The sequence below is a fragment of the Telopea speciosissima genome, chromosome 5, assembly GCF_018873765.1.
Source record: "Telopea speciosissima isolate NSW1024214 ecotype Mountain lineage chromosome 5, Tspe_v1, whole genome shotgun sequence".
Taxonomy (NCBI): domain Eukaryota; kingdom Viridiplantae; phylum Streptophyta; class Magnoliopsida; order Proteales; family Proteaceae; genus Telopea; species Telopea speciosissima.
This window is the reverse complement of record NC_057920.1, coordinates 23,267,593-23,284,997: the sequence shown is the minus strand read 5'-3', so window position 1 is coordinate 23,284,997 and position 17,405 is coordinate 23,267,593. Positions and strand designations below refer to the sequence as shown.

The 17,405-nt window shown below is 37.6% G+C and overlaps 1 protein-coding gene across 1 annotated transcript; it reads left to right on the top strand.

Moving 5' to 3' along the window:
• The first annotated feature begins 12,996 nt into the window (after nt 1-12,996).
• On the top strand, nt 12,997-13,957 carry LOC122660918 (ganglioside-induced differentiation-associated protein 2). The gene is made up of 3 exons (XM_043856174.1): nt 12,997-13,129; nt 13,265-13,529; nt 13,734-13,957. Exons 1-3 carry the CDS (start codon nt 13,006-13,008, stop codon nt 13,951-13,953), a joined length of 609 nt encoding a protein of 202 aa, XP_043712109.1. The 5' UTR covers nt 12,997-13,005; the 3' UTR covers nt 13,954-13,957.
• The last annotated feature ends 3,448 nt before the right edge of the window (nt 13,958-17,405 follow it).

Genomic DNA, 17,405 nt, shown 5'->3' with positions numbered 1-17,405 from the left:
TTTTTTTTTGTCAAGAAAATACTTATATTAAGTATATAATATATATATATATGTAATATTATATACCTATAATTAATACAGGTCGGGTCGGGCGCGGCTAGGTCGAGGATCTAAACCCGACTCGACCCGACCTGCCAGGGTCGACTATAACTAAACCCAAACCCGCCCTCGGGGTCAAAAAATCGAGGTCGGGCCCGGGCCGGGCTCAGGGCGGGTTCGGGCGGGTTCGGGCCAGCCGGGCTTTATTGACACCCCTATTGATTAGAGTACGAAGGCCAAGCAATCCAACGACCCAATAAATGATGAGGATTCATGGATGTCATATTAATTATGTGTAGGAAAAAGAAGCATACGCTGCTTGTGTACACACAAGATTCCTTTATACTATTCTCACACATAATAAACAGTGTGGCCTATATTAACACTATCTTCTATTCTAATCATGTAGGTCTCATGTGAATCTATAAATGATATCATTCTTCAATCCCTCATTGGTATAGTGTGCAGATTTCTTCTTACACTGTCTTTTAAAAAACCCTTTCTTTTAAATATGTATAGAGAAAGTGTGACCCCTGCGTGTGCACAAAAACCAATGGAAACACATATAGAAGCATCAATAGGGGCCCTCGATTCACATTTCATGGATAGTCATTTTGCCCCTCCTTTGTCTGAGTACAAGGGCACGCTCCTCCACAAAAACCATTTTCTCATATATATACTTTTGTAAAAAGGATAGTCAAATTACATGTTGATCGCATGTAATGCTGTCTTAAGTTCATATAGAGAGACCTATAAACAAAAAAAAATTCATATAGAGAGGATCTACAATGGATTATTATCCTTTCCAATTCTTAAAGTGTGGCAATGCGGCAGTGCTAGGTGGAGATGTTGACACCTGACAGCTGTCGCATCCAACAGTCTGAGCTCATTGATATGGATGGTTGGATGCTGCAATTGCCAGGCCACCTAGCACTGCCGCATCCAACAGTCCGAGCTCATTGATATGGACGGTTGGATGCGGCAATTGCCAGGTATCGACATCTCCACCTAACACTACCGCATTGCCACACTAAAGGAATTGGAGAGGATAATTTTCCCTCTACAATCTATATGGTCAGAGAATGTTAGGGGAAAAAAGAGAGTGTGAGAGCGATGTACATACAAATACTTTTGTACTTTATGAAGTATTGGGAACGGGGCGCATGGAACATGTCAATTTTTTTATTTTTTTTTTTTGTGCAATTCAAGGGCCCACCTCAACAGAACCCCACAAGGAGGCAATGAGGGGACCCACAAGGGGTCAAATATGGTATCCAAAGGTTCCACTTCTTGGAAAGCAATTAAATGTAGACTAGGTGTCACTAAGGAGACTTGAACCACCGATCAAGCGCCTGACACAGTTCTCCCAAGGGAGTAAGTAGCGAATCACCAGGGCAAGCCCTGGATCGACAGACCATGTCAATTTAAATGGTCCCATTTGGGTGTACGCTTCTTTCCCTTTGTTTTTCAATTTATGGGGTGTCCCATGTAGATATTGGATAACATGAGAACATCCCTCTCTTTTACCAAAGAAAAAAAACAAGAACATTCCCCTCTCTCTCTCTCTCTTCTCTCTTTATGAGATTTTCAGACTTTAGTTTACTCTTCTTCCATATACCGGTTTTTTTTTTCTCTTTTAGGTAATGATTTAGATACCGGTTGAAATGCTTAAAACTCATATTCGACACATCAGTTAGTTTTTTTATTTTTTATTTTTTATTTTTGTCCGAATAAGCTACAAAATCCTAGTTTATCCCTCTATTTCTTGTGGTCACAAGAGCTTTGCCTTTCATTGTTTGGAAACGGAATCATAAAGAAAAAGGAAAAAGAACCATGCGCCTAAATACAAGAGCATACAAATTTATCATCCCACCCCGTATAAAAACAAATCCATTCATATCGATATCCCTACGCATGATCTCATTGGTCCCTACCCTAGCTAATGTAAGGACCACACGACCGAGTAATGATCTCTTGCCTGATAAAAAGAGCATTTTATCTCTCAAACTTTATTTTTTCCTAACCAGTGAAATTAATAATGCTAGCCTTATAATAATAATAATAATATTATTATTATTATTATTATTATTAATTAATTAATTAATAATAATAAAAGCTTGCTAGACCGCGTAGTTCCTAGGCTAGCACAAGGCCAATGAAAGTGCACACAGGCATTCAACAGGGGTGGGGTGGTCATTTCACCCTCCTTATGTTTAGGTGCAAGGATTACGCAACCTAGCAGTAATCCCCCAGCTCATAATAACAATAACAACAACAACAACAACAACAATAATAATAATAATAATAATAATAATTGATAATCCCAGGTGCACTGAGAGGGGGGTGAATCAGTGCCTTAAAAAATTCTTCCAAACTCAATCTCGTAGCTATAACAATCATACGCAAAGATTGGTCGGGACAGTCCCGTAATTACCAATCACACATGCACGTCCACCTCGCAACCACTGTGTGGCCATGTCTACTAGACAATGCACCACCACTCTGCAGCAAACACACTCCAAGAATACGAAAACAAAATAACAAGCACACAGTACACCAAATATACGTGGTTCGGTCAAGCTACCTACATCCACGGAGGAATACCCGTAAGGGTTTCGTATTTCCTCAAATACTCAACTCGAATTCGACTACTACAATAGCCCAGGTGCTACAACACCTGCTTCTAACTCCGCAACAACGAAATCTAGGGCTACAACCCCAATCCAATCAAGCCCCAACTTGAATGGAAATATAATATGAATATAAAAATTCAATTACAAGTCCCTCCCAATGATATGAACAAAAAATTAGGATTCTTTCAACATGAATCAAACCCTAAATATCAAAGAGGATTTGTGAAACAAAAGATTACCTCCCCCTGAGTAATCCCGTGACTAACCCACTGCTTGAAGCCTTCTTGATGTCGTACACGTTCTCCAATGTTCAAAGCAGCATCTTCGATTGTTCAATTAAGGTTTCTCACAGCTTTTGACGTTTCTGACATTTTTCTGTAGTTTCTCACATTTCCACTGTGTTCTCCTTGAAAAATTATGCAATTTAAAAAAAAATGACGACTAATTTGGATTCCGAATGAGAGAGATATTGCCTTCCAAAGTTAGATGATCCAAAATGGCAAGTGGAAGGTGGAAATGTAATATTCAAAGATATTTGTGACAATCGGCAATGCACAACTTGCGTATCAAGATTTGCCGAGAAATTACTTTCCAAAAAATGGTGATAGCTGTACAGCACTTACCCAAGTCAAAATTCAAATTTCAACAACCGTTTATTATTCTCTTAAGGAACAATGTTATGGTGTATGGCGTAGCACCGTGCACCATCAAGGGCAAGCCAATCACAGAGCGACGTGATGAACAAAATCCAACGGCCACCATGATTCTGTAACTTTATAAAACAATAGGACACCTCTGTCTCCAGTAACACTTTAAAAAAAACGACCAAAAAATTGGCTAAGTATAAATTTTTTTGCCTATGCCAGATTTGCTCCATTTTTGTGCGTCAACACGGAAACAACTGTAACTTTCTCGTCCTACACTGAAATGATGCAAGACCAGTTGTGTTGGAACCGTGACTCGACGAACTTCATTTCTAATGAAGACTACTTCACACAAAAATTCCATTAAACCTTTAAAAAATGACCTTGAAGTCATTGCCATTGCATGAACCTATGAAATCACAACTTTAACAATATGAAACCTTCACCTGCTGCTTCGCCCCTTTGCCAAACACTATATAAAGATTTAATATGATGTTAAATGGTGTTCTTCATGTGCGGGTACCCCCGTAACCCTGCCAAATGATCAAAATACCCTTATAGACGTGTAGGTGACTATTTTACCATTTCAGCTCTTCTAACTCATCAAATACCACTATTGTATCACCAATATGGATAATAAGGTTGTCAATAATGACAAAACCACTCCAACAAACCTCAGTTGACCCAGTTGACCAACAATAATCAGAATCAATGACCTTGATAAATTTATGAAAACGGCACCACATAGTAGGTTGGATGAGCTCAAATTTTATGGATAAGTAGAGCCCAAGGGTTTATGCACATGTGTAAAGTGTTAGTCTAAAGAGCGTTTGTCAAGTGGTGAAATAGACTTTTACATATTTAGGACTATGGTAGAGTGCACATTGTTGGTTAGAGTATTATAGTCATGCATGACATACATTGGATGCATGCCAATACATAAGAAGGCATTTCATTGAATTAGACTTATAAAATTTGACAGAAAGGTTAGTTCAAATTATGTACTATGTATTTTAGAAGTACCACATCATCATTCCACATCGCACAATGAAGATGAGCTGCTTTGATAAGCTTATTATCAAGTGCACCAATGAATAAAAAATTCACCAGTTCCATGGATTCCGCAGCTAAAGGAAATGTGTTCATGACAATATATATTCATTGACTACTCTATGAATGTTTTCCTTTCTTTCAAAGCCCTATTGTCTCCGTTTGGTTGCAAGTAAAGGGAAGTGAAAACATTTCTAAAAAGAGAAAGGAAAGTTATGTTTATGTTATCATGATTGTGAACATGCCTAAAAATATTACTATTTGGTAATAATAATAATAATAATAATAATAATAATACTATTATTATTAATTAATTATTAATAATAAAAGCTTGCTAGATCGCATAGTTCCTACGCCAGCACAAGGCCAATGGGAGTGCACACAGACATCCAACAAGGGTGGGGTGATCATTTCACCCTCCCTATGTTTAGGTGCAAGGGTCACGTGACCTGGCAGTGATCACCAGCACATAATAACAACAACAACAACAATAATAATAATAATGAGAATCAGCGACCTTGCTAAATTTATCAAAACGGCACCACATGGTAGGTTGGATGAGCTCAAATTTTATGGATAACTAGAGCCCAAGGGTTTATGATCATATGTAAATTAAGTTTTAGTCTAAAGAGAGTTTGTCAAGTGGTGAAATAGACTTTTACATATTTAGGACTATGGTAGAATGCACATTGTTGGTTAGAGTACTATAGTCGTGGATGACATACATTGGATGCATGCCAATACATAAGAAGGCATTTCATTGAATTAGGCTTATAAAATTTGACAAAAAAATTGGTTCAAACTATGTACTATGTATCTTAGAAGTACCACATCATCATTCCACATGGCACAATGAAGATGAGCTGCTTTGATAAGCTTATTATCAAGTGCACCAATGAATAAAAAATTCACCAGTTCCATGGATTCCTTAGCTAAAGGAAATGTGTTCATGAAAATATATAATCATTGACTACTTTATGAATGTTTTCGTTTCTTTCAAAGTCCTATTGTCTATGCTTGGTTGCAAGTAAAGGGAAGTAAAACCATTTCTAAAAAGAGAAAGGAAAGTTATGTTATCAAGATTGTGAACATACCTAAAAATATTATTATTTGGTAAATATATTTTTCAATGTAAAGTTTAGTTTACTTTTCAAATCAAAGGAATTTGATTGCAAAGTGAAATGAAATTTTGTATGTTTTGGAGTTAGTTACATTATATCATATGAGGTGATGATTACAAAAATATTCTTTTTTATTATAAAAATTCTATTTCATTATTGATATGATTTTTTTTTTTTGGGTAGAAATTTTCGCTTGGATTCCTTTTATTTCTCTTGCAACCAAATAGAGCCAAAAGAGTAGTGTTTTAGAAGTGTGTCTGTGAATTAAGACAATATCACATTTTGGCTTCCTATATTGCAAATAAAGAGAAGAGAAGAGAAGGGAAGTGAAATCAGTTTTAAAAAAGAAGAAAAATATTTTGTAATCATGATTATGTAAGCTGCTTAAAACTCTTATCATATTGATAATTATATTATTCAAATGTAATATTTATTGTCAAAAAATTATATGCATGGTTTGTACGTACATAGTCATACCTTCAACCGTTGGATGAGGGATGTGTTATTACACTTCTACCCTCACCCCCATCCAACGATTGAAAGGCATGATTGTGCCTTCAAATTGAAAGGATTTGATTGCAAAGCAAAATAATTTAATAATTAATTTTGAAATATTTTTGAGTTAACTACACCTTTATGTGAAGTAATAGTTACAAAATTTTCTTTTCTTTGTCAAGAATAGTTACAAAATTTTCCACTTCAATGTTGATTTGATTCCACTTTCCCTACCATTTATTTTCCTTGCATAAAATGGAAAACATGGGCATGATTTCTTAGAATAAATGCAACCGTACAAAGATACTTAATCTTTTTTTTGGTAAAAAACTTTTTTTTTTTGGGGTAGATAACAGGGCTATTCATTCACGCGCACCCAACGCCAACAGAAAAACAGAATACATAAAAAGATACTGAAAAAAGATAGGTAGCATGACCAACAGAAGGTTTGGGTATACAAGACCCAGACCGACGGAGCGGAAAGCGACCCGGTCTCGCATGCCATAGACTGAGTCAACCGAAGAAGGGGATGGGTGAAAGCCATTGCCCCAGATAAAATGCTATCGACACAACAACTGATAAGCACATGCACTTTCGTGCCAATAGAAAGGACCCCATAAGTGCCGAAAAGATCTACGTCATCATGCCCATGAGAGCCGGCACGCTGCCGTGCCGAGAGGAGTTCTGTGAACGGTGACAGAGCCACAAGATTTGTACGGCGAGAGGGGTAACGGAGCCAGCCATTTCCATGGCGACACCAACACGGCAACGCCAGAACCGACGTAACCTGCAAAACCAGAAACTAAAAAAGAAAAAGAACAGGAAAAAAGAAATATAACATGGCCGAGAAAAAGGGAGGGGGAGGGGACATGGACCGGAAAAAGGGGAGGGGGGGCAGGTTTGCGAAAAATAGGGGAGGGTGGAGGGACACCGTGAGGAGAAAGGGGGGAGGGAAGGAAGGTGGAAGGGAAAAGGGGAGGGGACAATATGCGGGAAAAGGGGGAAGGGCATGGTGCAGGAAAAGGGGAGGGGGAGGGGCAGGGGGTGGCGGTGAGGGCGGTGACACCAGAGAGGGTAAGGGAGATGATGCCGATGAGGGAGGGGGTGGCAGTGAGGGTAGTGACGCCGGTGAGGGTGAGGGAGATAGTGGTGAACAGGGCGGTGAGGGGGGTGATGGTGAGTAAGGGCACAGGGGGGCGAAGTGGCACACACAGGTCATCATCATTGTCATCAGCATCAACGTCGACATCGGCCTCCAATGAGCCTCCAAAAGTCATGGCTGAAGAAAGTTGCAGTAAAAAAAAGAAAAGATCACGCCAAGGCGGAGAGATAACACGTCACATAGACGGAGATACGACCACGCCACAAGAGTCATGGCTGAAGGAAGTTGCAGTAAAAAACTTAATCTTATATCGGTATTGCTCCCACTTTATTGGTGGGATTCCAACCATGGGTAGCTTTAGGTTATTTAAGCAAAGTGGATCCCTTATCCTTAGTTGGGCATTGGTTTAATAAAAAAATGGATCCCACTAAAAAAGGTTTAATAAGAAAATGGACAGTTGCTATCGATCTTTTTATGATTAGTTAGGCATTTGGAAGGAAGAGCTTTAAATCAATTAAGAGCTGATTTGGTATGATTTCTATTCAATTTCAGATTGATTTTATGAAAATAGTCAACAAATAGATTTTTAGTGTAAATTTTGAAATTGTTTTGATTTCATCAAGCTGAAATATTTCAAAAATAAGAAATCTATTTGGTAGTTCAATTTCTGAGAATAGATTCTCTAAATTTCTTTGGGAGAGAGTGGTGGTGGTGGTGGTGGCGGGCGATGGGGGTGGTGGCAGGGTGTTGGTGGTGGTGGTCAAAAGAGTGGCAGTGCAACCATTAGGAGAAGAAGAAGGTTGGTGTTCTAATTTTTGAACGAAATTATTATTTTGCCCGTCATATTAACCATGTGCTCATTAAAGAGCAAGATAGAAATCAAATGAAATAGAAATTTTGAAATAGATTAACTTGTTTCGGATTTTTATTTCATTGAAATAAGATGTAAAAATCAAACCAAATAATTTCTGAAATAGAAATCACCCAATGAAATTGAAATAGAAATCAAATCATACCAAATCAGGCCTAAGTCAGCAGACGATGTGAACATGTATAGATTTTCAAATAAACAATTACGAACTTAGCCAATGTTTCAACATCCTTTTTAGGTATTAACCTAACTCCTTTTCTTACTCGACAATCCAAAGTGATTCCAATCCTTTAAGTAGTTCTAAAAGTTAGGGGATGCTAAGATGTTTAAGGTTTAATGTGTCACCACAATTATGCATGGAACACTACATGCCATTCATTGATAATTTATTCTGTTTTGATATTTGTAAAGTCTTTTAAGAATTAAGTTTTAATTTGATAAAACTAATTATTTATATTTTCTTGGAGGTGGTTAGAAAGGAAAAAAATAAAAAATAAAATCTATTTGTCCTATCATGATAAATTGATAATGTTATCTGAAAATGTCATTGCAATTTACTTCTATATCCACTAATAAGACAAATATATATCTATTCTTTTTTTGCTAATTGTATATAGGAGAAAGTTTTTCTCTACATGGGTGAAGGAAAAGTACATCCATCTAGGGTCATTATTATTCAATCCTCTTAGTGAAGTGGAAACTATTCCTCCTCTTATAATGATGTTCATTCCACTATCATAATGACTCAAGGTAAAGAGATATTGTATGTATATATACATGGCCAAATTTTCAGACATTGTTATTCATGAAATGTTTTTTATGGGGGAGTGTTCTCTGTGCGGGAACATGACTCCTACACCTACGCAAGACCCAATCCATCCCTTTTGGTTTAATTTTTGAGGGATTAGATGTCATTTTATAGGGAGGAGGAGAAAGATAGACACAAGTGCGCAAGCGCAGAGGCACACTCTAGGACATGAAAATTACTTCCAATTTTTATCTATCATAACTTACAAATGGTTAGTGATATTTCTAGGTAGGGGAAAAACTCATTTGAGCAGCAACCCATCCTCATTGTACCACGTGAAATGATGGTATGACGATTGTTCTGACCTTGGATAGACGGTACTTTATTTGGATTAGTCATTTGTCAAATTTCAATGTGTAATTCAATCAAATATCTATGCCCATGCATGTCCAAGCATGCCTATGGTATTCTGACCACTACTATGTATTCTCTCATAGCCTTGAATTTCAAATCTCTATTTTTTCAATTGACAAATTTTTGGGTCACCTTGAGATGCTTATCAAACCAAGTTATTCTGAAAAAGTTTTATGCATTTATTTACTTATTTGGTCTTTAAAGTTTGAGTAAAGTACTCTGACTTCCCCTGATCTTTTTGACAATTCAATGAAACTCCCCTATGTTTCTGACAGTTACTCAAACCTCCCATACTTTTCAAACTTGGTTTCACTTAACCCCAGTCTATTAGTATTTTAAGGTTAGTTAACGGTTAAATTTGAAAAAAGAAAGAAACCTGACATAGTACCTATTTTTTCCTTTAGGAAGTTGCCCTATTGCCCTTAATGAATAACCAACTCAATCCCAATCTCATCATCATCTTCTACCTCCCAAAACCTCTCAACAATAGAAATGATTTATCTAAAAAAAGAAATAAGTCTGTTGCATTCCTAGGAAAGGATTTTTCTTGCAAACCCATATGGATTATTAGCGATGGAACTTAAACAAGTTCTAAGCTTTTCCTGCCAGAGATGGAGCGTTGATCCAAGCTATTGTTGAGAAACAAGATCTTCCAATGAGTTCCATAGTTGCTAATAAAGATCTCAATGGGAGGAATGCGTGAATGGATATTTCATCTAAAGTAAGCATCACATGAATCTGTTGCATCCCCATGGAACACAATATTCTGGCAGCATAAATATCAAGTTTTGTAAACAACAAGCTTTCATTGGTTAGGGTTTAAACAATTTCCAAAGGCAAACAACAGGTTTGCTCAATTTCCACGATTTGAGTCTATTTATTCCTCAAAACACTAACCTGAACATAGATTTCGAGCCACTGTTGTTGGATAAGAGGAGATTGGGGGTTGCGGCCTGGGTGGATGAATAGGGTTTTTATTGGTTAGGGTTTAAATTGCGGGGTTGTAAAGGGGTGAGGGCGGGTGAGGTTGCAGCAAAAAGAAAGAAGAAAAATAAGAGGAGAGTGGAGGTTGCGGCCTGCGTGGATGGGGTTGCAGAGGGTAGGGGCAGGTGGGTTTGCATGAAGAAGAAGAAGAAAGGGAAAGGGTGTGTTGATGTTGGTCCTTTATAAGTAAGGACATTTTGATCAAAGCAGGTTTTTTACTAACACCGTTAACGGGCTGGAGCTAAGTGAAACCAAGTTTGAAAATTATGGGAGATTTGAGTAATTGTTAGAAATGCATGAGAGGTTTGCTGAATTGTCAAAAAGGTTAGGGGAGGTCAGAGTAATTTATTTAAAAGTTTTATTCCATTTATGTTGTGTGAGTGTTATGCGTGTTGTGTATATGGATCAGGATCATCTCCAGGGAGTAGGGAAAGGGCGTTGCCAGCCGTTGGGCTGTGCCGTACACATCCCTAGGCATGCACCGAGATGTGTGCGGCACAACTCAACTATTGGATGCCCCCTAACAGCACCTTGGGCGCATGTCTCCCTAGAGACAAGCTAAATTTTGTGTATATTCGCTATTCCACGGTCCTAAAAGTCGATTAACCTTTGGGATTGGTGTGTGGTTTATGTGATTACACTTTCATCCAAAAAAAAAAAATTTGAAAAAGGTTGTAAGAAGAAAAGGTTCAACATAACCCTATTGTAAAGTATTTCTAGTACTTAGATTAAATTTAACCTTGGAAAACACTACAAGCATGATTTTCAAGTTGCATTTATCATTTTATGAATTCACATGCAACCAAAATAAGATGAAGGAAAAGATGAAGGAAAAGGAGTGAGGCATTGGTTTTAGGCTTGAGCCCTAACAAATCTTCTTTTTCTTTGGTAATTCTTTTAGATGTGTTTTTATTTATTTATTTATTTATGGTTTTTAAGTTTTAATAGCTTTTGTATATTACTAGTAATTATTTACTTCATTATCACCGAAATTATGTAATATCGCACATGACTAGAGACTAGATTATGAGTAGGTCATAAAATCTCATATCAATAAAAGTTTCAGATTTTTTTATTTTTTTTATTTTTTATAATTTTATAAACATAAAAGTCTAAGAGTCAATTTAGAGTGATTCACACACTTATTTGTCTGACTATTTAAGACCATAGTCTTTTTGTTGATTAAAATCCCTCTTGACTGGATTAAAAAAATTATCTGTAAATATAATTGAAATGAATAACAAGGACTATGACGAAATACGATTTTCAAAAAGGAAAAGAAATTGGCATAGAGAATTTTTTATGAAAAGTGGAATAATGATTTTTTTCTGGTATGATGGAATAATAATTTTGATTGTTTGGTTGGATTAATTCAGATTTTTTTTTCATTTTCAGTTTTACTTTAAGGTATACTCAGGCTATCTTTGGTTGGGAAGAAAGCAAAAGAAAAGAAAATGAAAAAAAAAAAAAAACATAATAAGACAAAAATCATGTTGACATAATGAATGATTTATGTATCTATCTCTTTCTTTTCTATCCATTTCTTGAGTGTAATTTTTTTTTAAACTGTTTTACTAATAAATGGAAAAAACTTTCCAAAACAAAAGAGTGTTGAATCCATGAGCTCCTAGTAGCCTAGGTGCCACTTGCAACGCATCAACCAATTGAGCAAGTAGTTGTCTTCAAAGCTCATCAACATTGGATTTTTTTCTTTTGTCAGCTTATTGATAATTGACATGTTTATCAATAGTAAGCTTCATCAATTAGAAGCACCTCTTGACATGGTGGTGGCTACCGATTGCAGTAGACTGTTGGCCTTAGTCCAAGGGAGGGGTCATTTGTTCGACTCTCTCCCATCGAATTCATAATATCCTTTCTCCTATTTGCCTTTTCTTAAAATCCTGTTTGTTTAGAGGAGATGAAAAATTCTAATGTGATACTTCAAAATCCCACCCCAATCTTGTTTGATTATCTCGGGTGATAAACTTATAAAAGTTCAAGAATATCATTACATGTTTTGATTTTTGATGTGGCACTTCTAAATTCACTCATATCCTATTCTATCCGAACCCCACCAAATTGATAAGACTTTGTTCAACACTGATGGGAAAAATAACTTTATCTCAACAGTTCCATCTTAATAAAACCTCAGTAACGTGAGTCACATCTTCCCAACAATCCCACCCCATCTTCCCCTCTAAATAAGCAGAGCTACGAGAATGATTGTTCAAGTTCCCATTAGAGTACCATTTTCGTGTGTCAGATCCCGCACAAATGGAATCCATGAGAGGGATAGGATTGTAAGAAAAAAAAAATTTCCGACACTCTCAATTGATTCTCTACGTATTAGCCACGTGGACACCGTATGTAACACCACATCTTTGCCTTTTAATTACAGTATATATCCCCCCCTCTCACCAAAGAATAGAAAAAGTATATCCCCATTCGGTATGTGTGATACTGTTATCAGAGTGATTCAGTGATGTGATAGGCCAAAGTCTGAGCAAGGACATTCACGTAAAATCTTAATCGGACGGTGATAGCTCTGTCGTTGTTTCAAAACTTTTCGATAAGGGTTATGCGTCGATAATCGAAGGACCCACACTTGTCAGCGAAACAAAGCCGTCAGATCAGGTTCACCCCGGCCCAAAAGGGTAGATGCTTTAGAATATTCCTTGAAAATTTCTCCCTATTTTCTTTCCGAATTTCCCAGACAACCGGATAAGTGCCGCGTCTCTGATCCTCATCTCTGCTCTTCAACCCCAATCTAGTCCCATTCCCCAAGTCCCAACTATATAAACCCATCCTCCATCGTTTCTTTCTCGTCACGAAACCAGAAATCCTCTTTTTTTTTTCTCCCTTTCTTTTATTTTGAAATAGAAAGATTTATAGATCTCTGCAGTCATGAATACTTCCGCTTCTCTTTCTGAACAAATCCAGATCATGGAGAAATTTGATATCTTCAAGGTCCAGGGAAGGGATAAACGAGGACGAAAGATTCTCCGTATCGTCGGAAAGTTCTTCCCTGGTAAGATTATTTCTTTTCCTAATCTTTATCTTCATGTTTCTTCGTGAAATTTCTTTTGTTTCTTAATCTTTCTTGAATGTTAATTTATGGAATCTGATTAGTTTCATTTTTCTCTCTTCGGCTCGCCATTACCAGCACGGGTCGCCAGTAGCGAAGCTCTGAAAAAGTATTTGGAAGAGAAGATCTTTCCTCAACTGGAAGGGAGACCGTTTTCGGTAGTGTATGTGCATACAAACGTTCAGAGAAACGAGAACTTTCCAGGAATCTCGACCCTACGATCGATCTACGAAGCGATTCCGATCAACGTCAAGGAGAATCTGGAAGCGGTTTACTTTGTTCACCCTGGTCTTCAGTCCAGGCTCTTTCTCGCTACCGTCGGTCGTTTTCTCTTCACTGGAGGGTAATGGGCCACTTAACACCCACCTCTCCTAACATGGCGCATCTTAGACTTTGTAACAGTTGACAGGCTAACTTGTGCCTTGGGTTACCCTTTTGGCTTCTAGTACTGATTACAACAAGCAAATTACTGTGAAATTTGAATTCCACGACGCCCACGGCGCATCTTAGTAATACATGGGGATTGATTTTATTTTGTGTGGTGCAGGTTGTACGGGAAGCTGAAATACGTGAGCAGGTTAGAGTTTCTGTGGGAGCATGTGCGGAGAAATGATATTGAGATACCGGAGTTTGTTTATGATCATGACGAGGAGCTTGAGTACCGTCCGATGATGGATTATGGATTGGAGAGCGATCACCCTAGGGTGTACGGTGCTCCCACGATGGACTCGCCTGTTTCTGTGTACTCCATGAGGTGTATCTCATAGTAAGGCTGATAATGACGGTTAGAGGGTGATCTCTATGATGCGCCGGGAAAGTTTGGTTAGCTTCTATAATCTTTTTAGACTTTGTTAGAAATTAGAAAACGTTTAGGTACAAATACAACAGAAGGGGAATTTGATCAATTGAAAGCAAGTCAGAGTATTCTGTTGATATTGTGTCCTTTTTGTAAATATAGATGTCGCTCTACCGAAAAAAAATAATCCCACATAGGGGGATTTATTAGGGCACGCTGGGCAAAATTTGCTTTACAATATCAAGATGATCTTTTAGAAAAAAGGGACTCCCAAATCCCGTAGGACGATTGTTTTAGTGCATGATATCAGAATGGGTATCGATTAGTTAACCGATATGGTATCGGGTATCGATAAAGATCGACTATATCAGATAAATTTTGTCCAGCCTCAATTTTCCCATCCTCAATCAGTGGGAGGCGGGAGGCTTTAAAAAATATTGCATTCTCAGCTTTTAAATTTCTTAAATAGTGCTAGCATGGTGGGAAGTAAAGAATCTCTGTTGCTCCTTTGGCTACCCCATCTGTAGCCATCTGATAAGAGTCGTTATCGTCTACGGTTTCTTGACTGGTGCGGTTTCTTAGTTCTTCTCACTAGAGGGGGGTGAGATCACTCGGGTCACCAGATCGTACACTCTTCCTGGGTGGGGTCTACCCTCCTCTTGTGAGATGCACTAGAAAACCGCACCACTTAAAGAACCGCATAGGAAAAAAATTCCATTTGATAATCCAAGTAGAGTAAGAAAAACTTGTGACTGATAATTTCATAGAAAAAGTTGAAGCAAACCAAGTCTGTTGGGCTAATGGACAATAAAGAAGTGCATGCTCCATCGTCTTAGGGGCTTGACCACCACATCTAGAGAAAACATTAAATTGAACAATGTTCTTCTGTTTTAGGTTATTCATCACTTTAATAACCCTTAAACAAGCCTTACACAGAAAAGACTGCACTTTAGGTGGAATTTTGGACTTCCACAATAACTATCATACCACATTGGGAATGGAAGAACTCTATCAGTAGAGTCAAATGTATAGGATCTTTATCTCCTCCAGTTCCTTTCTTAGCTCAGTTTCTTAGTACCTCTAACAAGGGGCTGCAATGATCACCCTACCTTTGCTCGGGTGGGGTCCACCCCCTTATTAGAAGCACTGAGGAACTGGACCAGGCAGGAAGCTGGAGGAGATAATTTTCCCAAATGTATGGTGAGACAGTCAAAGACCAAGTCTCCCTTGGGGTGGAGGCCCAACACAACTGGTCAGGAGAGCCCACACAACTAATAGGGATGTTTATGGAGAGCCTTCGCCTCAATCGATGAGAAAATAGCTCCCAGTTTTGGCAAGTCCCATTGAGCATTTGATGCAATAAGACCCGACACCAATTTTTAGGGGCAATTAGGGGTTTTAGGGAAGGGGAGTTTATATAGTTCAAGCAATGGAATCCATAATATACTCCCAAATTTGAATAGATAATCCGTTTTCAAAAAATCCACAAGAGCTCTTTGAACTAGAGATTTCTTCTTTTCAAATTTCAAAACACTTCGAAATTTTTATGACATAATATACTCTTAAGAAAGGATGATAGTCTCTAAATTTCATGTTAAAATTTCTTGGTATAATTTCAGTTATGTTTTTCCAAGGTCATATGGCAGTTTGTGATCCCACGAGCCCAAATTTGGGAGAGACATTCATCTACATGTCATGCACGTTTTCTAAAAATTTCACATGAAAATTCTATGTCTATATGGAGATACAATCAATCTCACTATGACAGATCTGCCCACATGACTTGAAAAATCAGACGCTAACAATACCCCCTTGTACGATCCATAAATTCTGGCATACATACTTTAATTTGGTATTAAAACTAAGATGGAAATACATACCTCAAATTGTTTGCTCAATGATATTCTTCTTCTCTTATTCTTTTTCTTCTTCTTCTCCATGGTTTAAACTCTCACTCTCTCTCCCGCGTTTTCTCTTCCTCTTTTTCTGTTTTTTTTATATATATTAATCCTTTCCCCACCTAAATTCCAAGTGTGATTCCTAGTTTGGCTCAACTTCCCTCTCTTTCTCTCTTTCTCTCTTTCTCTCTCTCCTAGATTCTTGATTTTCCTCTCTCCTTCACGTTTCTAGTAAATTTCCTTTTGTAATTAGTTGATCAAGTGGGACCCATCTATGATTAGGATTCAAAAATATAATTTGGGTAACTTATATGCCACCCCTGGTTTTCAAGCGAAACTCAAATCACCCACTGGTTTTTGAAAATACTCATTCGTCCCTCGCTACAGTAATGGTGTTAGTCTGCTGTTACTTATTGGTGTGAAAGGACTATTTTATCCTTGTACTAAAACATTAGAATCAAATTTACAATACTACCCTTCAAAGTCTATGTTTGGATGTCAAGGGTAGTTTAGGGATTTAAATTTATTTAATTGGCTGACATTATCACTTAACAACATAAAACTAGCGGTAGGGACTAATTTGTCAATACTACCCTAATATAGGGGGTGATTTGAGTATTTTCAAAAATCAGGGGGTGGTGTGTAATTTATCCTATAATATTTTAAGCAAAACCTCTTTAATGCACATTTGGGCTTTGAACCTATAAACTCAAGCTTGTTGCAGTAGAAAATTTTTCTTTACAGTAGGGACTAATTTGTCATATTGGAGTCTAATACAGGATGTCACACCCCCATCCCTGAACCACGGGAAATGCAATCGGAGCATACAACTACGTTCTCCAATCACCAGAATCACTGATGCAGTATTCAAGACTAATTCATTTACAACGACAAATACTAGGTAAAAGGAAAGGATTAATATTAATAACATCAGAGTTAGCAGAAGCTAGGTGATAGCATATAAAATATTGTCTATTCAAGTTTACCCCTTCAAGTACAATTCGTTCTAAATAGGATCTATGTATTATTACTATATAATAAATACACCTATCAAGAAAGGAATAAAAAGAATACACCTTTGAAACAAAAGATAGTTTATCAAAGTGTAACAAAAGATGGCCACCAGTCAAGAATCACTGTTCTCTCGTAGACACATCTCACAGGACCACTCCGATCCATGATCCTCATACTCCAGAGTCCACCACTCTTCATGACCTTCTTCAGGAGTCTTGAACTCTGCACCGTCCTGCTCGAATGTACCTGCATCAACTAAAAATATGTTTCCTCGAGGAGTGAGCTCCAACTGAGCCCAATGAGTGGCTAAGCCACACAAGCATACATAATAATAATAATGAATGGGGTTGACTGTAAACCATACATGATGGACGGATACCAAGGTGTCCCATACCACCAAGGTAGACCGTACATCACATACAATTTACAATCATGCTACATGAATGAATGATGATGTATAGTTTTATTGTTATCCACCTAACACACAACTAAGTCAGGTATAGTACTATAG